Below are 26,848 nucleotides of genomic sequence, written 5' to 3' on the forward strand. Positions count from 1 at the left end.
CTCTGTGGCAGATGGAAGACAGAGACTTTTCTGACTGACAAGCTGTCATCCAAAATACTATTCACCTGCATAAACCCTAAAACACCACCAAAACCAGTCCACTATTTAGTTCACTTGCATTTAGTCCTGCTCTGTCATGGACTTTGTTTGATCTTTGGCAAATCAATAAGGTTTTGATGAATAAAATCAATAAATCCTGACAAACTCCAGTATTGCCCCCTGTAGTGCTTAGGGGCCCATCAGCTCTTCGAGTAAGATCCAAATATGTAAGTAAGGTGCTCAGGGTGTGAAGCAGCCATTAGGTAAGGCTGGTGCCCAGGACAGCCAGGGGGTGGGGGAAGCAGGGACAGGCAGCCAGTGGTGCATGCCATGAGGAGGATGTGCGAGTCCCCTCTGCTGGGTGCAGGCTTGCTCTTGCTGCATGCTTGAGTTTGATGCCCACAGAAATATGAAATTTGCATGCTAAAAACCCACTTCAAGATTGAGATGTCACATATCTGTATGTGGTCATACAGCCTTGGGTGCTCTGCCTACTTGCAATGCTTTTACTTCCCCCTCTTCCCACTAAACAGAGGCTTCTTTGATGCCAGACTCTATATTGCTTGCAATTCTCTGCCTTCATCTCTCCACATGTCACATTGCTCACAGGATGTCCTCTGCTCTGTCTTTTGGTTTGCAGGTGACTGTTTACTTAGATTCCTGTATTCTTTGTGTTAGCAACCTTGTATGTTGTGCAGGAAGTTTTAGTGCAATGTTTGAAAGCTGCTGTGGAAGCTTGGGAGCTTCTCACACTGGCAATCTTTCACTGAGGGGTTTTTTTTTAATTACATTGGTGGTGTTCTGTTGAGCTGTGTCAGGAGTGGGTGAGAAAAGCACTGTGATTTCCTCTTCCAGATGCAGATGAAATTAGGGAAATATGACAGTCCCACAGCAATCCTGCTGGTTTTGGTGCCTTTGTTGGAGCACAGCTGTGCCCAGCAGCTGGTCTGGAATCAGAGAACCAGGAAATTTGCACAGTTAGCAGATATAAATAGAGAATCTGTAACTATGAGAGATGCTTAACTCTGCAGTAAATAAATTCTAGTCCAAAAAAAAAGGCCAATTGAAATCTTAAAAAACTGTCTTGTGCCTCAGTCCTTCCCCTTTTGAGTCTCTCTCTATCTGAAAAATTTGAAAGAAAAACAGGTGCTGTATCTATAGAGTCTTACCATCTATGTTTCAAGTGATGTCAAGATCAGTCCCCTTTCCGTTACAGATTTAGATTATTTTTAGGCTCATGGGTTATTTTCCAGTTTCCAAAGGAATTATTGACCTCTTCATTATTTTGACTTGTTTGATATTCTGAGAATTTTTCAGGGTTTGTCTGATGAAAAGTTCAGGTGGCTCTTGAATCATCCAGAAAATGGAGGGCAGCAGCCCAGCTGTGGTGGACAGTGGGTTGTGTCCCTGCACAGTCCTGGCTTTGCAGTGTGACAGTGGATGAGCTGTCTTCTATTTCTGTCTCAGTTTCTGCTGTGAAAGTAGGCCAGTTCAAAAAACATTCCTGAGTGCATCTTAATGCTTTGAAATCATGTGGAGGACTTCAAATAACAGGAATTGAGGACAGGAAAACCATCCTATTAGGAGACCTACTCTTTTCCCTCTTTGGTCAGAGTACGTCAGCTGCTTGTTTTAGAAAACAGCTATTTGTGGTTGTATTGTGGTATAGAGCTGTGTCTTGTCCTTTCCAGGTGTAAATTAGGAAAAGCTTATTTTGAGATAGCCCTTGTTGATCAAGAACTTGTGCAAATGGGAGTGGAAACCTGGGACCTTGTCCAGCAAGTGACAGTTAGAGCTGGTGGCAGTGACACTATGCAGTGACTGGGATTTGCTGTGTGTCTCTGCTTTCTCTTCTACCCCAGGGAGGAGCCACACTGCTGTCCCTTGAAAAAAAAACACATAACAAGTACTCCTCAGCACTAGTGGCCAAGGTGAGGAGACAATTACAGCCTCCTTCACCATCTAGTGGCCTCAAGCAGCCCTGACATCTGCCCCTCACTGTGCCCCCAGAGTGTCTGAGCAAGTGCACCAGTCCCTGGAGCCCATGGCTTCTGCATCCCCATCACCTGCTCTGCTCACCCAGCAACTGGTGGCTTGCTTGATTTGCTAAGTTCCTGCTAGCAACCCTTTTGGGGGAAAGCTTGACACTGTGTTTGTCTTCAAACAGACTTGAAATCCATACTGAAGTGTATTGACTCCTTAATACAGCTTTTCCACCCTCTGGGCATCCCCCGTACACTTGCAGCCCTCCAGGAGCCCTTGGAAGAAAGCAGAGCATGATGTTCACTCCAGATGTTGTACTGAACTTTCAGGATCATGATCAAGCCCCAGTGTAAGAGCCTGTGATTCACTTTATAGTGAAAATAGAAATGTCTCTCTTCATGCCTGTTTTTGTGGGTGAATAGCTTAACATCCCTTTTCTCCAGTGATACAGGGAATGATGGCTCATGTATTAAGCTCTGAGATTCTAAACTCTTGAATGAATTGGAGAGAGCTTTATGAAGGAACCATTTTTTCTGTATGTATCCTAGGAACTTGTCTTTCATCATGAGTCTGACAGTTTCACTGGCCCTCATTGCACATTAAAAGGGGGAGCAAATTGAGGTGTCTTTGGTGATAGTATGGAATTAGATGTCAATAACCTGTCAGAAGTGGATTCCAAAAGTGTCTGTGCCTGACATATTGTACCTTCAATACAAGGGTTCATTAGGTTCTATTTTTCTGTTAGTGACATCCTTTTAATATATTTGGCTTACTTTGTGATGATTGCTTTGGTGAGAATCTAAAACGTGTTGTTGAAGAGAGGTAAATGACATTCTTTCCTACTTTCAGATCAAATAAGGGAAATCACAAAGTGACTTGTTGAATAGATCTCAGGAATCCTAATTCTTGTCCTTCTGTTTTAGATATTAGGCCAACATTTTTAGGCCAGGTTGGATGGGGCTCTGAGCAACCTGATCTAGTGGAAGGTGTCCCTCCCCATGGTAGGGGTTTGGAACTAGATGATCATTAAGGTCCCTTCCAGACCAAACCACTCTATGATTCTACAATTATTAAGGGATCAGTGGAAGCATAATAAAGAAGTACTATTAATTATACTTTAAGCAAAGTGGAAAGGCAAATACTGACTTGTCTGAAGTAGCTTCCTTTGGTTTAGATGCGTAGAAAGGCCAAAAATTCAGCCCATACCTGAGTCAGCAGGAAAGTGATTTGGAACCTGTACCACCAGATCATGAGGTAAATGATGGATGACTGACCGTGATCTTGTTCTGGAACAGCTGAAATGTCCAGTAAACCTGTATCACTGGAGTAATGTAGATGGTTTAACTCAGCATTTCTGCATGGGTTCAAGGTTGGTAGGTTTTTCATCAGAAATTAAGAGGACATTATCAGTCCTCAAATGATCCAAGCCTGAACTTTGGCATTATATTCTTTGTTGTGCAGTCTCTTATGTGTGGCACAAAACTGGAAATCAAATCTGGCAGTTTGAGTCAGTAATCACATCCTTGATGAAAATGTGTTTTGTCACTTAAAACATACACTTTTGCTTCACCAGCAGCTAGTGCTGGAGGAAGCAGCATATAATTAAATGTTGCTGAAAAAGGTGATTGTCAATCTGAATCCAAGAGCTGCAGGTCAAAGCAGGATTAATTTCCTTGTGTGCTGTCTACTCTGCCTGCTTCAAAGGTACAGTTTCACCATTAGATGGCAGTTTTAACACCATTGTTCACAGAATCATAGAATATCCTGAGCTGTAAGGGACCCACAAGGATCATCAAGTCTAACACCTAGCCCTGCTAAGGATACCCTCTAAAATCATCCTATGTGTCTGAGAGTATTGTCCAAATATCTCTTGAGTTCTGGTTGCTCAGTGCTTGACTTTGTTTGGAAGAGTGAGGGCTTTGCCTGTCTTGCTTTGGCAATGTATTTTTCTGCTGTGTTCCTCCCTTTGTGGTATTTGGTCTGGCCAGCACGGGAGGATGTTTATGCAGTGTAAAGAAGTGATATGCTGTGGAAGGCTGAGTGCTGTAGGTGTAACTGTGTGTTCCCCAGGGGAAAGGGTGCAATGTGCCTTGATACAACCCTTGTGGCTTTGATATTCTGCAGAATCTTTTTCTGACTTGATAAAATTGCTGTTAAGAATGAGTCAGCCCTTAACTGTCATTGAAGATTATGGTATTGTGTATTTGGAAGCACTGTGCATATTCTGATTTGTTTTGTTCTAAAGCTGGATGGAAATGAAAAGAAAAATACGTTTGAAATATATAATTAAGTTTTTTTTCAGTTTACAGGAAGTAATTTTCTGATGTGCTTTGTTTATTTCCTGGTGCAGGTAGCTTGCTGTTTTTCATGTTTTTTTTGTACTGGCAGTAACAGGAGAAAGAAAAATATGAAAGATATGAAAAAAAGAGATAGCATATTCTGATGCCATGAGCAGTAGGAGGGGGAAATCTGACAGGTGAAGTACATACAGATAGTTGGATTTAGATTTTTTTTTTGCAATGTACTCAATTTTAAATCAAAGGTGTCCCAATAGGCAGCTGTTACAGTCAGGCTCAAACAGAGCCTGTTATTGCAAAGTAATTTTTGTCTAAATAATTTCTGAAATTGTACAAGATCCTTTAGACTGTAGAAACTTCCAGACTATGAGTTCTTCTGTTTCCTTATATTGGCTTTAATTCATTATTGGCTTTAATTACATCCTTTGTGTGAAGGCTTCTGTATGATGTCCCAAATATTTTTCAAATTGGAGACCATCGGGGACACCAAGGCTTTATACCAATTTCACAGGAGGTTCCACTATCATGCTTCAGCCACAGGTAACAGCTGTTGGCTCCCCCTCCCACTCTGTCCTTGTGGAACTTGGAGTGCTTGTTATCTCCTGGACTGGACTGTGTGACTCCTCTGAATGTGGGCAGATGTGAGGAGCACATCCATGTGGCTGTTCCTAACTCCTCCTGCTTGCCTGGGCAGCAGCCAGACTCTTCTCCCTGCAGCTGAAGGCTGTGTTTGCAGAGTTGCAGCCCAGCTTTCTCAACCCCTTCCAGTGGATACAGAAACAGTCGGGGTGCAGATTGCAGACAGCCCAAGAGAAGGAGCTAGCAACAAGAAGTGGAAAAATTGAAATAATCCCTTCAGATGTAGCTACTTTTATTTCTTTCCCCCAATTTTAATTAGTAATGATTAATGGCTTTTATCTCTATAGAGAAATACCATTGGAGAGTAGGAAATGTCAGACACTCTCCCCCACCACTTTTTCATCCTTGTATAATGAGGGAGGAGAAAATTTTCATCCTTGAAGTAAACACAATTTGCTGGTATAGCCAGTTCTGGTCAGGCTTTCTCAAAGCCTGGAAAACCTCATGATGGATTTGCCACAGCTTTTATGCAAAGTTAATCTGATAGCCACGCTCCCATCTGCTTATACCATGCTTTGTTAAATTGTGTTGGACTCTGTTCTAATAATCTCACTTCCTCTGGTACGCTTTGGAGATTTGGCCAAATAATACATGTGAAAGCATTCTCCAGTCCTCCAAACATATATCTGAACTGGCCATCCCCCAAATTTACCTTGCCTTCCATCTTTGTTCTGATTATTTTCCTTCTTTTTGTTTCCTAGGTAACCCTTACAAGGTACCTATTTCATATTCATATCAACAAGAGCTAATTGCTGTAAAAGTATTGTGCATCTAATATCCTTTATGGGTAATTTTCAGCAAATAGGTAGTGATTAACTGCCCTGACCTTACATGTGATCCCAGTTATCTGAATGGGATGGGTTTTGCAATTTAGTCTCCTAGTTTCATCTCTTCTGCACTTAGGGGCCTGGGAGACATTTTAGGTGAAAGCAAACAGTTTTTCCACTGCACAGAGTGTTAAGACTGTGGCTGTTGATGTTTTTATCAAACACCTAAGTTTTTATTAGGATTCAGACTCAATTCTTAGAGATTGCACTTTCTGTCTGCCACCCAGATTAGCAAATATGTCATATTTGTGATGGGTAGCTTTATTTCTCCCTTTGTCCCAGACTTCCTCAGAGCACAGGCAGCCCTGCAGGTCATTCTAAACAGTGATTTTTGGATGTGGAAAACCTGGTCTTAGTTTGAGATTACAAAATTCCTAGTTTTCTCTGTCTAAGGAATTTCTGAACTCTGGTCTTTAGGAAAAAATGTTTGATGTTTGAATTTATTACCCCACCCTTGTGACAGAGATATCAACTGTACCATCCTTAATGCTTTTCTGAACAGTACAAGGACTAACAGTGCTGTGAGTGGGGGACAAATTATTCCTTGCTATTGCCTGTATTTCAGGTTCTCAGTCCCATAAACAGATTGTTCAAAAACCTAGAGAACTTGGGAAGACCACAGTGAAGTGAAGCTTTTTATTACCTGCCCACTCCTGGCAGAGTTCCTTCCCAGGAAGTTCGTTCTGCAGGTGTGCTGCCTAGCATTGAGTGAAGGTGTATGGAAAGTGATGTCAATCAGGAGGTGCAGCCACTGAGAAGCAGATATTGAATTTTACATTTCAGGCAGTTTACAGGTCTGTGGGGACCCTCTTCCCTAATAGGTGATGTTTAATCTACTGCTAGCAATCCAGAGAGTAAATGTCCCTCTGGACTGTATTAGAGTGGACAGAAGTGCTTTAAACAGGATAAATAGCCAGTTATTCATCATTAAAGATCTCCTAACTCAGAGTTTTTCATTATTTCTAGTATAAAGAGAACAATACATTCTTACATCTTATCTGTAATGGATGCAAGTGTCTTGGTATGGGGTGACAATGTGACAGCTTTCCAATTTCAGTTAGGAGCAGGAAAGAGATCCAGGCATTTCAGTAAAAGTCATAGCCACCACAGAAGGTGATCTGAAAATCTGCATATAAATGACATTTTCAGTCTAAGATACCTGGTGATTTCAAGATTTGGTTGGTCATGTTTTGAATAGGAATAGTCTCAGGCCTCAGCAGCTCAGTAAGTCCATGATAGAAGCAGCTGAAGAAAATCCAGTTCTGCTTGACTGTGACATCAGGCTGGTGCTTTTGGAGTATGACACTCTTCATTGCATTCCAACTGCCACCCTGAATTTCAAAGAGAATAAAATGGGCTGCAAAATGGTGAATGTGAAAGTTTTAGGATCACAGCTGCTGTCATAATTTATACATCTACAGTTCTTTTGACTGGAGAATCCTATCAGTTGCCAATGCTGACTAAATCTTCACAGCTTCAACATGAAACAGGATTTATTATAATTCACAATTCCCATCAAGATCACTGGAGGCTCTTGGAGCTCAGAGCAGAAGAAAAAGGGTAATGGAACTCTCTTCTCCATGAACCCAAATCTTTGAGTTTTGAACTAAGGATTTGTACTGGCTACTGTTATTTGTAAATGCATTCATTGAATGTCAGTTTAGGCAACTGGACCAGTACAGAGTCCTGCACTGTAGATCCTGCACTACAGCCTTTGGAATTTGAGACAGGCTTGTAGGAGTTTAATAATTGTGTGATAATTGTAAGCAGTGTTAAGGACTATGAATTTCTAACTGGGTCCTTACCAAAAGATACTGGTGTTGTAAGACAAAAACTGCATTTGGTCATGTTTGGAGTCAGAGAAGGACAGCCCATGGACATTCCTGTAGTTGTCCAAACACTGAAATTCTGTGTAATTTGGGTCATCATTAGTACATAAACACCTTACATATCCACGCCAATTCTTTTTTTCTTCCTTATTTATCTGAAATTCCTTTTATTTTAAAATCATTTATCTACAAGTACTGGAGTTGTAAAGTGGAGTTTTGTCTGGGATACAATCATGTTTTCAAAAGGCAGTGTCTGTTACTTGAAAGTAGAACTAAATTTCTTTTATGTGCTAGTGAAATTTACAGGCATGAACACGTACATCTAGCTTCAGCCTTCATGATCCTGGCAATATCAACTGCCATTCCATGCCAGCTACTAGTTTCTGCTTCTCTTTGCCTTTTTGTTATGGCTCCAATAATTAACAGTGGTTGCAATTAGCTGGGTGAACAGATCTGGCTGCTGCATCTCTGCTGATGACTTCATTAGGAATGGACAGAGTCTGTGGGATGCCTGGAAATCAGTGTTACCATTTTGGCACTGCACTGACTGAGTGTTGCTCTCAGATGGGAACCACTGTCAGGTTACTGGTTTTGAGAATGTTTTTAGGGAAGACAGCGGATCTGTGATAGGAGAAGAAAAGGCTCTGAAGGAACCTTTCTACAGATCCTAGAATTATAAATTCAGCTTAGTTTATTTCGTATTTTAAGCTTGGAAGTTGTAGCCTGAAACACCAAGCTACATATTATCCTGTAATTTCCCACAGCATGTGTTACTGTTGTTACCCTCCTAATTGCTACCTGCTCTGTTGTGTTGGGCTTCCCTTCAAAGATGACCTGTTTTCCATCCTTTGCAAGTGTTGTGACATTTTGTTTCCATGAAGCTGGTTTCCATGAAGCTGCCTGCCTTAAATGAGTTTAATAGTTACCTAGATCCTCTGCTTACTTAGTTTTAGCATGTCAGTGTCTCACTTCTGGCTCTTCCTAAATCACTGACTGGCTTGAGGAATTTTTGGTTTTTCAAAACCAGTGTGATATGGACTAGTTTGACCTACAGGTATTAGACCAATGTCTTCCATTTGCTTCCTGTTCTGTTAAAGTACTTCCAGGAATTGACAAAGTTTAGGGATTTGGGGCTGTCAGATGAGGAAAAGGAAGGAAATGAAATCGAGGGTTGTCTAATGCTGTGAACCTTCCTTAAACCAACAGCCAGAGGCAATAATAGTTAGTTTTTCTTTGCCATATTGCAAAAACAGAACTAAGAAAGGTTGTTTATGAACAACCTTAAAAAGGTTATGAATGTAGTTTACATCACAACCTTGTTTTTCAAAAATGATAGCCTGATGATCACAGAATAAAAGAATCATCAAGGTTGAAAGAGACCTACACAATCATCTAGTCCAACTGTCAAGCCAGCAGCACCATAATCACTCCTAAGCTGCAGATGCCACATCCAGATGCCTCTTGAACACTTCCAGGGATGGTGACTCTGGAAGCCTTTTCCATCTCAAATCAGTAGCAGTTTGCAGGTGTAAGGTGATGTCTGTAGAAAGTTGCAATATCCAGTGAAATCAGGGCATTCTGGCACTTGGTGTTGAATAATCATGGTTGAAAGTTGTTGTCCCCACCACCTGCTTCAAGTGAGACTAACTTGAAGATTGGGGTTTCTGCAGCTGTTCTGTTGCAGTGTGTGGCAACCCTCATTGTGTAATTTTTTTCTTACAATTTTCTTGGTTTTTCCCTTGCTACAAAATGTGTCTGCTACCTCTTTTTATCACTTTACTCTGAGGTAAACCAAACATTTTTTCTGTAATCTCCCTTTCTCCGTGGACATTATTCAACAGGTAGTGATCAAATGCTTCATGTAGCTTGACATGAAGAGGACTTAAAGATGTTTGAACTGAACAGAAGTTGTGTCACTTTCTAAAGTGCCACCCATTTAATGCAAACTCTCAAACTCTCATTTTAGTATTCTGTTTCCCCATTACGCTCCTTTACATTGAGGAGCAATTTTTCTTCTACCCTCAGCCTTCTTGCCAGGGATTTCTTCCCGAATAGTTGTACACAGCTCTGTAAATGTTAGAGTGACATTTGGAGTCGATTTGAAAAGCACACATGCTCCTTCTTGGTTCTCCTGAGTCTCTGCCAAGCTTCAGTATGGCAATATAACCTCACTCCTCACCTCCCAGGGCTAGCAATAACATTTACAAGCAACAGTTTCCTCTGTCTGCAAATATTTCCACTGTGGTGCTCATTGCTTTTACAGCTCCTCCCTAGGCCAGTTCTTCATGATTGCAGCCCGGAGAAAGGAGAAGGAAAGTTTATTTGCCTTTCCTTGTGGAGTACAGGAATTTATTTTTTTGGCAACTCCCCACCTGACAACAACCCCTTGATTAACTCATACTCTTTTGTGTGTGGGGACACACACAGGTGTGTAGGAAGGGAATACCAAGCCTGATGCTGATGGAATCTGATACATTCCACTTCGTAGAGCAGACACAGGTTAACCTGGGGAGTTGGAGAGTTGATTAAATACTGAAGTTAAGCAAATCTAGAATCCAGATGACAAATGTCAGAGAGGTTTATTAATGGAGAGAGATTTAGGAGCCATGTCCTTAATATGTCTTCCCTGGGTCAGTTTAAAATTTGGAAGATCTCCATTTGAAGCTTTTGTTGTAGACAGGCAAATGTGTTGTGGGATTTTATCTTACAATGGTAGAAGCCTCACAGTTTTAACTAGTTCCTTGGTATTTATTCTACTTTAAGATGAAAATTCTCAGGACAGCTTTACAGGATTTTATAATAATATTGAAGCAGAAGAGCAGGGTGTTAATTTTGGACTCAAAAAAGAAAAATGGTGATGTTCTAAAAAGAAAAATCAGAATTACTTTTGTTCATAACCAAAGTAATTTCAAAGTCTAAACTCTATGAATTAAGAATTTTTTTTTTTTTTGTCTGAAGGACATTATAGTACATGCACTGTGTGCTTAGGGCTCTTTATTTGCCTTCTTTACCTTGTTCTTTTATGTCTTCAATTTTGTGGATACTTAGTCAATAATATTATCTGCAGGCTTTGGTTATGTGTTTGGGAAGACTTTAAAGGGGTAGAAGGTACTGGAACAGTGAGAGTACCTTCAGGGGGAGACAGTAGTATGGAAGGAAAAGTGGTGAATAGAGTATTTATTTTCTTCTGAATTTCTAGATAAATAAATAGATATGGTTTGCACTTCAGGTTTCTTCAGGAATTTTCAGGCCCAGAAATTAAATGTTTTAATTAATGTTACGAAATAAAATTGCATGGTTTCGAAAAACTGTGTTTGATGAAGAATATTTATCTGGGTGTCATCTGGCCTATGTAAGCATCTGCTAGCAATTGTTGTCAATAGCAGGGGCCTTATAAGTGACAATTATTACTACTGCTCCACCAGTATTCTTGCATCCCTGAAAATGTGATGAATGCCTTGGAGCTTGCTCTATTATATCTCCCACTTGCTGTTCATTTGGAACTATTTTGTGCACAGTGCAGTGATATGGATGTCTTATGTAATTATTCTACTTTAAGTGCTTGTTTTGTCTTAACTGACATATGCTATTCAAATTGGAAAACTTAAATTTAAGAAAATAGTATACACAGCAGAAAAAAGCCCGAGATGAGAAGCAGGAGCAGCAGGTTTTAGAAAATAAAAGCTAGAAGAAGCTGAGTAGAAAGGAGTTTACTTAGTCTAAAATAGAGTGAGGGAGCTGGAATAATGATATACTGAATTTCAGGATATGAAGATCCTTTGGTAAAGCAGCCATATACCCGCTTGGGAGTGGAGAAGGAAGGTGTCATCTTAATTTGAAGCAAAGAAAAACTTGGATTGATGTTGAAAAAATACTTTGGTCTTTCAGAGAGATTAAATACTAGAAAAACCAGTCTGATTTCTTTACTTTTCTTTGTCTGTATGTATCCAAGATTTTTACTGTTTTATCTTTATGAGTTTCTGTTGGATGACAAAACTCATAATAATACTACTGACATCTTGTCAGTCTGAAATCTCTAAAGCAGAATAGCTCTGTTCTTACTAGCATAGTAAACTCTGTCATTGGCTTATTAGTGATAATAATTTTGTTTGTCTAGACTAATAAATCCCATTCCTATTTCTAATGTAATGCTTCAGTTCAGGCAGGTTTTTAAAGATGGTTTTGTGTTCTCTGTTATTGTCACTCTCAGTGCTAGTGAATTACATTTATATCTCTTCAAATTGCTTTCCTGTTTGGTGGGCTAAGTTTAAGGTAAAGTCTGATGACAATGAGATGGGAGACATCCAGGGAAAACTCAGTTTACTGCAGAAAGTGTCATTTAGAAGACATGGACTTTTCTTATGGGTCAATGAGAAGCAGTCCCAGAGCACAGTACCACCGAGCACCCCCAGCCCTGCCTAGCCACTGGGGCTCCTCCACCCTGCTCCTGGCCCAGGAGCCCATGGCAGCCCCCATGGCCCCACCCCACCCAGTGATGCTGTGACAGGACCAGTACCCAGGTCCCACAGTGTGCTGGTGTGCCAAGCCAGGCCCTTGTTCAGCCCTGGCACTGTGGCCCTGCCTGGCAATCGCCCTTAACCCTGGGCAGAAGATTGACTTCCTGGCCTGAGCATGGACCTGCCTCATCACCATGAGGTTTCCTGGCTCTTGGCTGGTCCTGGCCCCATTTGCACATCTGTCCCTGTCACCTTCCCATGTGCGTGGGACAGCCCTGGGCAGCAGGGCACTGGCTCAGGGAACTCCACAGCTTCTGGCCCCCATCCTGCTGGATGATGTGCAAGGTCCTAACTGCTTGTGAGCACTTAAAGTTCCCATCATATCTTTTCCACCAAAACAGGAGCATTTTCTCTTGGGTTGTCATCAGATTCACTCTGAGTGATTACATTTGGGCTTCCCAAATTACTTGTCATGCTTCTTGTGTTGAAACTCATCTGTATGGAATCCACTTGGACAGGAAAGACGAATTAGTGCTCCTTTTAAAAAAAAAAAAGTTTGTTTTTGTTTTGTTTTAAAGTGTAATTTTGGTTTTAAGAAAATCTTTTTTTTATTTGGTGCCATGTGACTGCTAGTGGATATGTGAGGGCAGGAGGTGAGCTGTGCAATCAATGCCTGCAGGAAAGTGTTTGGCTTGTGAATACAAAGCTTAGGCACTTTAGAGATATTTGAATTTGCAAGACTGTGGAAATCTTTAGTCTAAGTGTCTTGGTCTTACAAATGCAGCTGGGGAAAATGTCCTGTGCCCTAAACTCCTGTCACTGGGGACTTCAACTTTCATGAAGTGTGGATATTTTTAATTCTTTTTGCACTGTCACCTTTCTGAAAATTTCAGTAAAAAACTACACTGTGTTATAGTCTGGGAGACATGGGAAAAAGACCACAGGGAAGAACAGGAGACTACAGAAAAACTAAAAGGGAGGAGAAAGAAAAGAGGTGAGGAATGGAGATTAATACGGGAGAGTGGTTCGAAAGCAGGAGAAAAAAGCATGAAGAGGTCTTGAATAATTTTCTGTCTGTATGCTAAGAATATGCCTGTTCCATCTCCCTGGGAGGTTTATACAGAGCCTTGTGTGGAAGCAGCAGTGAATTGCTCCTTTGGATGCTAAGTGTAAAATTAAAACTGGCAGGGTCTGAGAGCACAAGACTGGGAAGCTAATTGCTCCTAATAACATACTGATTTTCACAGATTTCTGGCATTATGTCAGAGCAGTTTTGAACCAGCACCTGGTTTCTTCCTCTTCCCATCTCCAAGCTAATGGCAATGAAGCTTCTGGCACTGGGATCACAAATAAATGCCACTCAATGTTTTTGTCTGTACAAATCTGCGGGGGTCTCAAACATGATTTCACATATTGCTCCTATGAATCGAATGTAATAGCTACCCTAAAAGTAGAAGGGTGGCAGAAATGTGCATGTGTTTTAAACTTGGATAACTGTGCTGCTGCCTGTATTTATGGTGCTGAACAAAGCATTACAGTCCCATTGCTGCAGGTGGCTGAGGACCCTTGAAAGGATGCCTGTATTCAGGCAGAAGTTGCCAGCACAGGTGTCTGGGAGGCTGAGGTCATGCACTTGTTGCCAGGTTACATTCATCCCTGAGCAGATTTGCTGTATGTCTTGCTCAGCTGTAACATGCTTTTCTCAGGCTTTGAGGACTGACTGTCAGGAAAAGGAAATAGGTTTTACTTGTAAGACTGCTACTAGGCAATACCCTCCTCTGAAGGGGTATTTTCATAGCTGGAGGGAATGTTCTGCTTGCAAGATGTGCTGAAAGGCTCTCAGATACTCCAGACTGTGAAGGCTTGCAAAGTGAGAATGAAATGTTGTCATTTTTGGAATACATCAAGTGCATAGGGCACATGCAAGAACAGAACATTGTCTCCTTGGGTTGTGTGGAGCCTGTTTCAACAGTTTCAAGATATTTAATTTTATCGGCTTAATTGTTACGAGGTTTCATCACATTGTGTTTGTAGCAGACTGGTTGGAGAAGGGACAGTAATACCTGATTTAGGCTACTGTGGGATGTCAGCTGAAACACTGCCAGACTTTTATGTCATCTTCAGCGATTTTGAGTATTCTTCAGGTCCTCCTTACATAAGTATAATAGTAAAGGTTGGGATTTCTTGTCTAAGGATAGTAATTATCTGGCAATGGGATCGGTAAAGCTGAAGGATGCAAGTTCTTACTGAAGGGAAGAGACTCATTATTACCATGCTTTTGGTTTGTTCTAGTCACTGCAGAAAACCTCATCTTTTCAAAGCACCTAATGCATGGCACTGTGGAGAGGGAAGCAGCAGAGCTGGGGCACTTGTGTCAGCTACTCCCACTCATGGTCCCAATATCCTCCCAACTCACAGCTATTCGTGTGCCAGGGCCAGCAACTGTTTCATGCAAGGCACATCTGAGCTGAAGGCGTCAAAAGAGCCATTTCATGCTTGACTGCATTTTCTAATACAATCTGCAGAGAGAGAGAGGAAAGAGAGCAAGAAAGGTTTGTGTGTACATAGGCATTGCCTTTGAGTGTATGTATAATATACAGTACATTTAGTTCCAGCTTGCAGCTGTGGGTGGCAAGTGAGAGGTGCAGACGTGAGGGGGAAGAGAATTGCACTTTGAAAAGAAGAAAGTATTCTTCCACCTTGAAAAAGAAGCTTTCTTTCCTTCTCCGTTTCTTGGCCAAATGAAGATGTGGGACCCCAGGGGAGCACTGGCAGCTGGTACCAGACATGTGTGTAATGTAATGGCTGAGTGGGTGATGTGTGTAGAAAGCTTTCTGTGTACAGACCGTGACAGTGCATGATGAGTGCAGCAAAGAAAACTGATGAGTAGGGATATTGTTCATCTTAATGGTGCACCCAGAAAAGTTTTCTTAATATGTTTGTGTGTCCTGTGACTGCAGATGTGTTGCATACCAGCTTATTAATGTGGTGGGTTGCTGCACCATCACAACTGTAGTGATCCCCACCAAATGTTTTGGAACCATATACATGTCTTCTCTGTCACTTTATCTGCTTTATATTAATATCTTTATCTATCACCTCATTTGCATATTTATTGCATTGCATTAACGGTTTGGTTACTGGCCATTTTGGAGCTTTCCATGGGTATTTTACAGCATGGACATTTGGCTGTTCCTTAGCTTCCCACCCATTTACCCTACTGTAGCACCTGCATTTAGACATTGAGAGGATGTAAGGTTTGGCTCTGCCAAAATTGCTGTTTCCTGATGGAGGTTCTACTCTCATTGGCTGGGAAAAATGGGACTAAGGAATACATAAGGAGAACATCTACATTCCAAATACACGTCTTGCAGTTGGTTAAATTAGATGGGCTGGGTGGTGGGGTGGATGGGCTGCAGAGAATCCCAGTCAGTCATTTGAGAAAACTCCAGCTGAACTGAACTGGATGAGGTACTGATAAAAGAGCTTTAGAGCCATCCATCCATGTTTCTAGGAAGCTGAACTAGTCTATTTTTTTTTTAAACTCTGGGATTTTGATATGTAGTTTTATGGTAGAAGCCCTATATGGAGCAATGTCTACAGCTCTGCCTTTGACAGGGGTTGGCTGTGGGGAATGGAAATGCTCTGATTCATGTATTAATATGTTTATGTAGATTAGTAAAGTTTGCAGATAAAAATGCTTTTGAGCATATTCCATGAAGAAACAATGATTGCCATGCTATAGTGCTTGCTGCAGATCTAACACAAGACTTTAATTCTACCCTTTGGAGGAGAATATCACTTTCTGCAGGCAAGACCCTGAACAAATAGAGAATGCTAAATTTAACTCTTTTCCTCAGCTGAAATTCCAATTTTCTTTGACATCTTCAGAGATGATAGAAAAATATAACTTTTCTTCACTCCTTTCCCCTCCTACTGGCTTTTACTGTGCCTATATCTTCTAACTTTCCCTGCATTTGAATGGTACTTGCAATGGAGTTTGGTTTGTTCCTTTCTTCATTTGCATTGGTTGTGTCAGCAGAGCTCTGCAAACACTGATTGTTACTAAGTAGTGGAAAAATATAAAATATAAAAGGGAACAAATCTGATTTAGAAAAGACCTAGATTTAGGAAATTCACTTTATACAGTTGTTTGTCCTTAAAGTGATAGCAATGAAATGAAATTCCTCTCAAAAATAAGCAACAGCAAGTGTACCAGAAATTAGAACTCTAGTCACTCTAGTCATTACTGCTAGTCCTGGAAGGCTGGACTTTAGTGCACTGAAGGAGATGTGAAAAATGAAGGCTTTGATAGCTTATAATCACAAAGGGGCTCTGTCCTAACATGCTTGACCTTGGGAATTATGTGTCCATGGGTACTGCTGTCAGCAGTTGCAGTGAAGACCATATCTTTCTTTGCTGCTCATATTTGCCTGGCAGGGTTTCTGGGTGCAGTTCAATGTTGCCTTTTTCCCCAGTTACATACCCTTCTGTGGTAAGTGCTATGGATTCTGTAAACACAGTGCTCTATGGTAGGTGTGAGTGCTCTTCAGAGGTGTAACTGCTCATTTTTTGCAATTGTTTGCTGATTCCTTGCAGAGGCCTCTATCTTGAGCTATGATGGCAGCATGTACATGAAGATCATCATGCCAATGGTTATGCACACAGAAGCAGAGGATGTGTCCTTCCGTTTCATGTCCCAGCGTGCCTATGGGCTGCTGATGGCCACCACCTCCCGGGACTCTGCTGACACTCTGCGCCTGGAGCTGGATGGAGGCCGGGTCAAGCTCATGGTCAATTTAGGTATCGTATAAACACCTCCCACTGCCCTCTTCACTCTTAGTTTGGGCTTGTGATTATTGGTTTTTTTTTTTTAATGATTTCATTTAATTTCTGTTGGTTTGATTGGATTGGATTGATTTCTAAAATAACTGCTGAAACTTTTATAATTATATTCTCTTGCGGAGAGAAATTCTCTTCTGCATTGCTGCATGAAGATTTGCTGTCAGTTCTTCGTTATGGACAGTGTTGGTTTTTAAATCTTTAAGTTTTTAAGTTTCCTTTCTTGGTCTGGGACTGGTGAGCTCTGTGTGAAACATGCTACTTGGTCCATCTTTTGATCAGTTACATCCCTCATTCATCCAGCATCACTCAAAACAGTCAAAGGCAAACATGGAAAGGAAGCAAAACGGATATGGTGGCAGGCAGGAGTCCTGTGAACCCCCTGCCCTTTGCATAATTTGGCAACATTTGATACAGCTTGCCATATTTTATATATCTAATGAAAAGGCTGGTCTTTTTGTTGTGTCTTTATAAAAAAGAAATTAACAATAATAAAAGTGCATCCCCCCATCTCAAAAGGCTGTGTTCTGTCTCCTCAGAGTTACACTTTCCCAGAAAATAATTAAAAAAGACAATTAGAAACTAGTCCAACAATAGCAATACAAAACCAGTTGGGAGTGAATGTACTATTAGATTAGCCTCAATTAGTCTTCTTGCCAGTCTTTATGTATTCTATGGAAGAACAGATTTTTAAAGAATGTAAATACATGAGTTGAAGACTTCTTTCACTTTCCAGTGATGCAGCTTCATATGAATTCAGGAATATAAACAAAAAGAGGTTCTGACTCAAAGAGGCAAAACTAACATAATATTGCATAACCTTATACCTCTTAATGTGTAAGTTATTTTATACGAAGGTTTGTGTATGGTCTGTGAAAGCTTCTGTCAGCTTTTAAAGTTCTAAGCCCCAGAGGAACAAATTTCACATTTTTTGAGCTAATAGTATCACTGTATTCAGTGCCCTGCTGTGGCTACCAGGAGCAAACCACGTAGCAGCTTTGTTTGTAAAATATGTTGTCCTCTGGAACAGCTAGTGGTTTTTCTTTTGGCTTTGAAATTGTTACCCAGACCCTATTATTTACTTTTTGAAAAAGAAAGTGAAGAAGATGCATCAAACAAGTTCATATTTCTTAAAATAAAAGTGTCCATCTAAAAGTCTATAGAATCTCTTGCCTTCTAGTGAATAAATGCTAAACACCAGCGAGAAAACCCCCCATATATTTGCATATTTGCACTACTTAGCTTGACTGAAGAAGCATAAAGCACTATTGAGTCTGTAGCTGCATAAGAGCACTTGCTGTGCTCTCCAGACTGGCCTATAGGACAGGTGGAATAGATGAACCTCAGCTGTGTCAGTAACTCCTCAAATAAAGAGAATCAGCTCTCTGATGATAGCCATTTCTGCCTATATTAACTCTAAGTGAAGGAAAATTTCATACATTTGCAGGGTTTCTCTGGAGAGCAGCTCAGAAGAACTGCAGTTGAGCCTGCTTACATGTGAAATCAGAATCTTCTACAAAACCCCAGAGCGTTTGTCTATCTATATGTGTTTGCATTGTCTTCTGATCTAATTATTGCTAATAATCAAGGAAAATAACATTATATTTCCCCCATTTCATTTTCTGAAAATTATAGCTGATTTTTTTTTTCTAATAAAATAAAATTAATCGCTGAAATATTGGTAGTGACATGCTTCTCTCAGGGAAGTGATGGGGCAACTGAGTATCTGCCCAACTCTGCAGTATCCTCTTGTAGCCCAGGGCCAGTTCTTTTACTTTTCAAGCCCTAGTTCCTCTACTTGTTGAAAGGAGAATTCTCGAGGGATGTGCTAGTATTTTTGTAAGGCCTGTTTTTATCACCTTTGATATTCTCACATGAGAAGTACTGCAGCATGAAAATTACCAGACTTCATAAGAAACGGTCACTTTTTCTTCTGAGAAAGATACCACTTGTTTGATTCTGTTATATCTTCTTAAAAATGAATGAGAATTAGGGGAATTGCTCATTTTGGGTGTTTGGAGCCTTCTAGACTTAGACCCTAAGTGGATATGAGGAGGATATATTTATATCAGCCTGAATTTACTTATTTTTAAAGCTTACATTTTCCTTTCCAATTTTCATTATATCATGCTGGCAGAAGGCATTTTCCCTCAGGGCCTGTCAACATTGTAAGCCTGATTGGCATTGGTCACTTTTGGCACTCACTGGGATTTGTTTGGCCACCACTTAGCCTAGAGGTGCACTGTTCAACTCTGTCTGGCTCCTAAAAGATGTGGCTAAAGATTTGACAGATGGTCTACACATGTTGGGGAAAGATGTGTTGCTGACAGCTTAATGCAGGGACAAAATCTTTAAACTAACCCCTGTGTAAGCTGGAGGCTGACTCTGTGTAGTGGCAGGGACTGAAACAATGTGTATGCCACATTTTGCCAGCTTTTCAGCTGTAAATTTTTGTGAGGTTGAATCTTCCTGAAGTGACTGTAGGCTGGATCAATGGAAACCTATCAGCACTCTCCTATGTCTAACTCAACAGAGGGGTAGTTTAGGCTTTTGGAACCCAGATTGAGCTTCCCCTCTCCTTTATTCAGATTTATGAAACTGTCAGAAAATGTCCTTGAAACAGGACTTCCCTTCTACCAAAACAGCAGTTACCTTGCTGTTAAAAAACAGAATTTGAGGAAGAATCATGTTACCAGAGCCATTCATTTCCAGTTGTTTACTCTAAGTCACAATAACTCTGTATGGAGACTGCTCATAGCCCAAATGTTGCAAACAAGAAATAAATCTTTACCTGACCTTGCCGAAATCTCCTTACCAGTGAGAAACAGTCATCAACACCAGCTCTGAAGATCTGAGTATACTTGGTGCTGACTAGCTATATGTCAGTATTCCCTGAGCATCTAACCCATGATAGATGTGTGTGAAAAAGGACTGTTTTGAGGGGTGCATTATTTAATTGTGCTTTTCTTATGTCATTTAATACTATTACTAAGAGCTGTCTCTTTCTTCTCTTCTGTGGTCTATTCCATTCGATTACTTCTTATCATTTGTGTCTTTATTAAGGTCTTTACTACGTTTTCTTTTTTTTTCCTTTTCCTTTTGCTTTTTTTTTTAATTTATTTTTGTTGACTCTTGTGTGTGTTTCAGTTGTAAAGCTTTCCCATTCCCCATCAGCCATGGTAAATCAAAAGATGGTATTCGACCCTTCAAAGGCCTGAAGCCTGCGGCCCGCACGGCAAACAGCCCTGAGAACAGAGCATACGGAGCAGCCTGCAGGGGCTGGCATATCCCTCTCACCCCTCAAAACCAGGGTCCAAACCAGCCAGGGGAGCATGGGCAGCTGGGGGCTTGCTCTGGAACGTGGGAGGGAAGGGAAGAGCAGCAAAGAATAATTCTCTAAGGAAAGGGGTCAAGGAAGTTGCTTCAGACCTTTCCAGTCTGGGTGCCTGGGGCGCTGCAAATCTCTGTGTTGGCAGTAGTCAACGTGAGTTGACTCAGTAGTTTGAGTTTTTGTTGTGTGAAGAATAGAAATCCAAATGTGATACATATCTCTGTTGAGAAGGATTTTGAAGGAATGGGTCTAGAGTGGAAGGGGAGAGAGAGAGAGAGATATTAGGCAAATCATAGCTTGGAGCATGCTTTGGAATAATTTTTGATGCTGAGATGATGTGCAGAAAGGGAAAGAAATGGCTGGTCAGATAGAGACATCCACATTCACATTTCTCCTCCCATTTATAAGTGGCAGGGTTATAGTGTTGTACTGACTTTCATTAAAGACTGTTTCAGGGTTTTTTTCTTCCTGGCCTGGCATATCTTCAGGTCACTGGTGACTAGGATAACTATTTCCTGCCTCCTCTCATTTAAGGAAGTGTAATCATCTCTCCCACCTATCTTTTCCTAAGATAAATCCTGAAGGGTGTCAGAGCCCCATTTGCCCATCCAAAAGGGAAAGTTTCTCTTATCATTTCTACAAAAAAATAGTGCAAGTAGGAGATCGGCAAGGAGCCTCAATATAATGTAGGGTAAGTGTGCGCAGGACTTTGGTTTTCCCATAGGAAATAACTCAGAGTGAGCTTAGAAAAAGTTGGGCCCTGATTATCTTTTTTTGTCCTATTCTTGCCCTGAAGTACTCTTCCACAACCACCTATGGCTGCTCATCTAAAGGAAAAACCATTTTGTCCTCACACAGTATAGGGCACTGTCTTTCTTTATTCAAGGATTAAACAGCCTGAAGCCTTAGCAGCATCAAATAAATATTACTTTTTTCAGACAAAAAGATAAAAATGGTGAGAAACACTGGCCTAAATTGCAGATCTCTGTTTGCTGCTAAAGATATCTTCATTCAAACAATAGATCCCTTGTGTTAGCAACTGCTATTGAGTTATTGAACCTTTTTGAAGGAGAGTGTCTTTGGCCCATTTTCCAGGTTATATGCTCTGGAAAACCCTTCATCTGAGCACTAAGGAAGGAACTTGTGGTGTACAATAGACAATTAATGAAAAGAAAGTAACTGCAGGAAGTCTTCCCAGCTAATCCTGCTCCCCTTGCAGTAACAGACTCTATTTTCACTTCCCTACTATCCACCACATTCCTCATCCAGTTGCTGAACTGGCAGGTGACTGATTTACAGCTGTTCAGGCATACTCACCTCCAAAACTTTTCTCAGAAGTAAATACTGATTACAGGGATGAGTGCCCCAGATGATGATTACCAGAAGTCTTATTGCCCTGGTACTGTGCAGGAGGAATCCCAAGGAGTTTTAAAAATTATTCCTGAGTTAGCCAGATGCTGCTGTTTTGAGCACAAAGACCAAACTGCACCCTCACCCTGCACCCTCACTGCCAGGAAAAATCTCTGCTTTGTATTTGTAGTGTTTTACTAGTTTAGAGGAACATAAGTGTTTTCTTCCTTTTCAAAATCTCATTTAAGAGGGAGAGAACAACTTCGTGTGTTAATGGTTGGAAAATTTTTGGACTGCTTTGGGCAAGGCTCAAAATTAAGTCAACCAAAAACCCTATGCACGTTCTTGTATAGAAGTGTGGGTGATATAGCCGTGCTGGGGTAACAGTGCAAGCAGACACCTTCTCTGAGCTGCCCTGCAGGATCCACACTGACCCAGTTAGATGAAACCTGGATAGGGAGCTGCTTTCTTTGGAGTGCACCTGGGTGTTTCTGTCTGGCTCCCAATTGCACGGCATTGCAGACTTTGTGCTCACAGTCTGGAGATGTAGTAGTGCCATGTCAGGGCACTTCTCAGGCAGCCCTCTCAGTGGCCTGGACTCTCATCCTTTGAAATAGGAATCTTGCAGCCAAGATAAGGGCTACACTGGTTTTCAGTTGGAAACATCTATCCCTTCATCTGGAATAGTGTTTCAGCCTGAGGGCAAGCCCTAGGACAAATGGTTATTTTGGTATCACTGAAAAAAAAAAACCCAAAAACCAAAACAAAACTCTGCAGACTTCAATAGCTCAAGAGTGATTTTAGTCTTTTTGATGAATGTTGCTGAGGACCAGCCATGTATGTTTCCCTTTCCAGCACTCTTGCTCTTTAGTCTGGAAGGAATTCCCATGTTCCAGCTATAGCAGCTCTCTTGACCTCACTTGCCTGTGGTGAGACTTGGGTGTCTCTCTTGCTGTCACTCCCCATCAGGTCAGAGAGAGAAGTTCCCCTGCATGTACTTCAGAGCTCCCTTTACCCCACCCAACTCCTGCAAGGGATATGGCCACCACTGTATGGTGATCCTAGCAGTTGCTCCAGGGCTGTTTGCTCCCACTTTTCTGTTGCGGTTGACGACACATGACAAACCTAATCGCACAAAACCAAACCCAGATTTTCTCAGGAGAAGTTCTGCTTGAAAACAGACTCTCTCTGGCTATGTTACTCGTGATTGGTATGTCCCTGCTCATTACAACTCTTTATTTATTATTTATAGACTCTTGTTCTTTCCCCTCCTTCATTTTTTAAGAACTGAGTTTAGCTGCTGAAATAATTTTCCTACATCTGTCTGAGCAAACATAAAATTGGCCCAGTTAAGAAGCAAACTGCATTATATTTCTCTGCCATTCTATATAATCTCCCTTGCTGGGCCGTATCTCTGTAATCAATACAACCATTCCTGGTGATCAAAGCTCTAGTTGTCCAGACAACATGTCCATGGTGCTATTACTCACAGCCTTGTTTTCCTGGAGAAGGCCAGCATAGCCCAAGATATGCAATAGCACTAATATGAAAGCTCTTGCCCATGTTAGACACCACAGCAGTGGATGTTCACAAGGCTGTAAATAGGCATTTGTAAATGAAAGATCCTCCTATGGATCACATCCTGAGATATGCTGAGCATTAGTGTGTTAAAAGAGAGAAGCAATGCTCAGAAGCCCTCTAGCACAGGCTCTCCTACCTCAACTTGCTTTGTGGAGACTCCTCCATTGCTATTTATTAGGTTCCACAAGCATAACTCTATTTTTCTCTCCTTGTACCTCTCTTTGTCCCTCCCTTGCCTGTGACTTCTGAATGAAGCAGGGCAGCAAAGGTTCCCAGATCTGCCACTTCAGTGCCCGTTTCATCTTCTCCCTGAACGTTACGAGCACCCCATGCAGCCTCAGCGTTCAGGCAGCAAGATGAGCTTGGGCTCTGAGGAACTGGAAGGGCTGGGGACCTTTCAAAGACTTCCCCGTTCTCCCTGCCAAGCCCAAAAAAAAGTATTCCCAACCTCCAGAAGTAGCTGAAATCTGGGCTGGGCGTTCGTGCGGTTAGCTGTTTGCAAGTGGCCATTTTATGATAGGACACAACTGGGCAGTATGTTAACCCTTTCCTCACCTGAGCGGACAGCGTCAAATGTGTCTGTGCACATATTAAAAAGTGTTTTGGGCTGGCTTTGGGGGAATTAGAAGAGGGTCTGTCTTTGGGAGAGCTGGAAAGGGTTAAATATTGCACCAAAAGATCTCATAGGCTGATTTTACAGGTATTCTCTGTTGACAGATGGTGTATTTATGCAATAACAGTGCAAATTAATTTAAAAGAAACCAAGTGTAAAGGTTCACTTTGAGCTTCAAGCGTCTAAGAGAGATTGCTAAAGGTCTCTAAAAAGCAAAATGACACTTGAGTATGACTTGTGTCTTAAGGAAGATTTTTATGCCTTAATTATAACTTTTTAAATTGTAATTCATATCAAGTCATGGTCTGGAGTGGAAGATTCTCTTAGATTTGTAGGTTTCTATAAAAAGAAAAGAACTTTCTGTATCAACATGTGGCTATGTATGTATATTGGTATATTTCTCTATACATATATGTATATATATATATATGTATATATATATATATATTTATGTAGCAGTTATTTACATAGAATATACTGTACATATACACCCACTCCTGAACTTGTACAGACTGTGTATAAGTATAAAATGGCCACATCTCTTTGCGTGTGTCTGTCCCCGGAAGGGTGGACTGATTGTTTTTGGATGTCTGCAGCTGTTACCTTGAAGGATGCAATTTCATCTTTCATTTATTTTTCCCCATCTAGACTGTATCAGGATAAACTGTAACGCCAGTAAGTTTTCCCTCAAGTTTCATTTTGTTCTCTTTCTATATATATTAAAATAACTTTATTTTCTTTGCCGTTTTATAAGCTGTTTTTCTTTTCTTTTGTTCTTTTTTTTTTCTTTTCTTTAAAAAAAATCTTTTGAAATTGAAGAGTTTGGGTGGGATATGAAGCTGGAGAGGGAGGAGGGAAGACTTTAAGGTGATTGTATGTGGAAAATTTTGTATTAGGTTTCTCCAAGGAGGAGATGAACTGTTATTTCATAGCATTGCAGAAGAGCACCTCAGGAACCTGATGAGCTGATATTATATTTCACTGGTAACCTATTGTCTTTATGAAAACTTTTAAGGAACTACATAAGGATAACAGGTACTGTATGCACTTCTCCACTACAAAAAGGCAGGTATATTTAAAAAGAAAGAAAACAAGCTTCAAACTCTTGCTTTATTACAGACTGGTGACAGCTTACCATTATATTTATTCAAAGTTATTTTTTTATTTGGGTATAGAATAAAGAAAAATTAGGTTTTACATTTAGAGTGTATTATATATACTTAATATATATATATATGCATATATATGGCATTTGCCATTCTTAGGTTTCTATAAGAAATTCGATCTGAACCTCTGGGTCACCTAAAATTCTTTTCAGTATGTAGAAGTAAGGAGGATGGATTATAAAATTTCTGTGAAAAATAATAGTGAAAGATCATATCCATTTCTAGACTGACTGAGCAAGCCAAATAGTTTCTGTTCTACTTCAAAGAGCTGATCAAACTTGATGTAGGCCCTAAAGTAAAAAGCACTCCCCAAACACTGGAGCTGTTTAGCTCTCAAGTGTGCTTTGAGGCTTATCTTAACTTGTTACCAGCTTCCTGAATGTCCTCTGTGTTAGATTTATGTAGAAGTATTTATGAAGGGCAAATATCAGCTGATTGAGACCCTACTTTGCACAAAAGTGTGAGCAATTTGTTGTTTGGACTTGGGAAGTGGTCCCTGGGAGCCTGTAGCTGGGGAGAAGCCCTGATGTGCCATAGAAACTTGTTCATGATAATTTACTTTATTTCAACTATTAAATTGTTATCTCAGCCCTCGTTTTACCTTTTCTGATTTTCCTCCTCATCCCACTGATGGGAGGAGGGGTGTAAATAAGCAGCTGCATGGTGCTTAGTTATTGTATGGGATTAAACTGCTACAAGTGGGATTAGTCAGTGTATGACTCAAATCTTGAAAGATCTTGTTGAATTCCTTTTGCTCTTCGAAGTTTTCACACTAAATTTCAAGATAGAATGTGCAATGGGAAAAAGTGTCTTGAATGTGGTAGCTGAGATTTCCAGATTTTACACAGCAGTGGTGAGGACATTTACATAAAAATAGGATCTTTTACTTCATAAGAGTTCATATGCTCTTGCTGCTATGCCACCTGTAACTCCATCAAAACACTTGCCCCATAGTTCTTCTTTATGTTTGTCATTTGAGGATCCATTTCCTCTGGTACTGGACAAAAATCTGATGTTGTCAACATCAACTTTTGATGACAGCTGCCTGTTAAAGTTTAGCCATGGAAGACTATCTTCAGGTGGGAAGTCAGCTTCAGTAGCAAGTAGCAGTCATCTGGTTTTTATGCAAATAAAAAGCTAGCACTGATTGGAAGAAATATTAAAAAAAAAAAAAAAACCCAAGGAAAAAAGAGAGGAAAAAGAGAATCATAAAATGAAAGCAGTGGAAAGACAGAATTCTGTGTTTTTGTTAGTTTCCCCATAAGCATCAAAACATCTTGAATCATTTTGCTGCCATGCATTTTTAATAGTTGAGCCTGTTGCATTTTTAAATACAGTCTTCCCCTGAAGGTTTAGATTTATTTCTTTATTTATAACACATTGGATCTTCCTAATTTATTTTTTATGATGCTTTGCTGAAAACAAATGTCTTTACTTTAGTCCCTCCAATACATTGGTCTTTTTGCTGCCTGTTGCAATAACTCAGGTCATCTGTCCTGTTTCCTAGAAGGGAACCTGCTAGGAATTGGTGAAAACTGTACCCTTGAATGAATAAAATATGGTTAAGCAGAAGCAGACCAAATATCACTGTAAGCATTCCTGCAGGCACACTGACATTTACTTGTGCAGAGGGAGTTATCCACGTACAGATATGTCTGCCAGGGTCTGTTGAAATGAGCAGAAGTGTTTTAAAGTAACTTGACAAATGGGCTTCCCAGCAGCTGAAGAGTTTCAGGTCAAGCAGTCACCACTAGTAACTGAATAGAAGGGACCCAGTGCATGGTTTTAAAGGTAAACAGAGCTGTACTTTTTGGGTTTTGTGGAACATGTAGCTTAAGAGCCCACTATTTCAAGCATTGAAGCTCATGCTGTTTGAGAGGAGTCTTGCATATTG

The 26,848-nt window shown here is 40.6% G+C and overlaps 1 protein-coding gene across 4 annotated transcripts in view; it reads left to right on the forward strand.

Moving 5' to 3' along the window:
* The window catches only part of NRXN3 (neurexin 3), a 909,952-nt gene that overhangs the window by 267,205 nt on the left and 615,899 nt on the right, over positions 1-26,848 (forward strand). For all 4 annotated transcript variants that reach the window (XM_050975200.1, XM_050975204.1, XM_050975201.1 and 1 more), the window contains 2 exons: positions 16,671-16,874; positions 24,437-24,463. In XM_050975200.1, coding sequence (XP_050831157.1) covers positions 16,671-16,874; positions 24,437-24,463 — 231 coding nt within the window. The remainder of the gene's footprint in view (positions 1-16,670; positions 16,875-24,436; positions 24,464-26,848) is intronic.

This window comes from Serinus canaria, chromosome 5 (genome assembly GCF_022539315.1).
Source record: "Serinus canaria isolate serCan28SL12 chromosome 5, serCan2020, whole genome shotgun sequence".
NCBI classification, from domain to species: Eukaryota; Metazoa; Chordata; class Aves; order Passeriformes; family Fringillidae; genus Serinus; species Serinus canaria.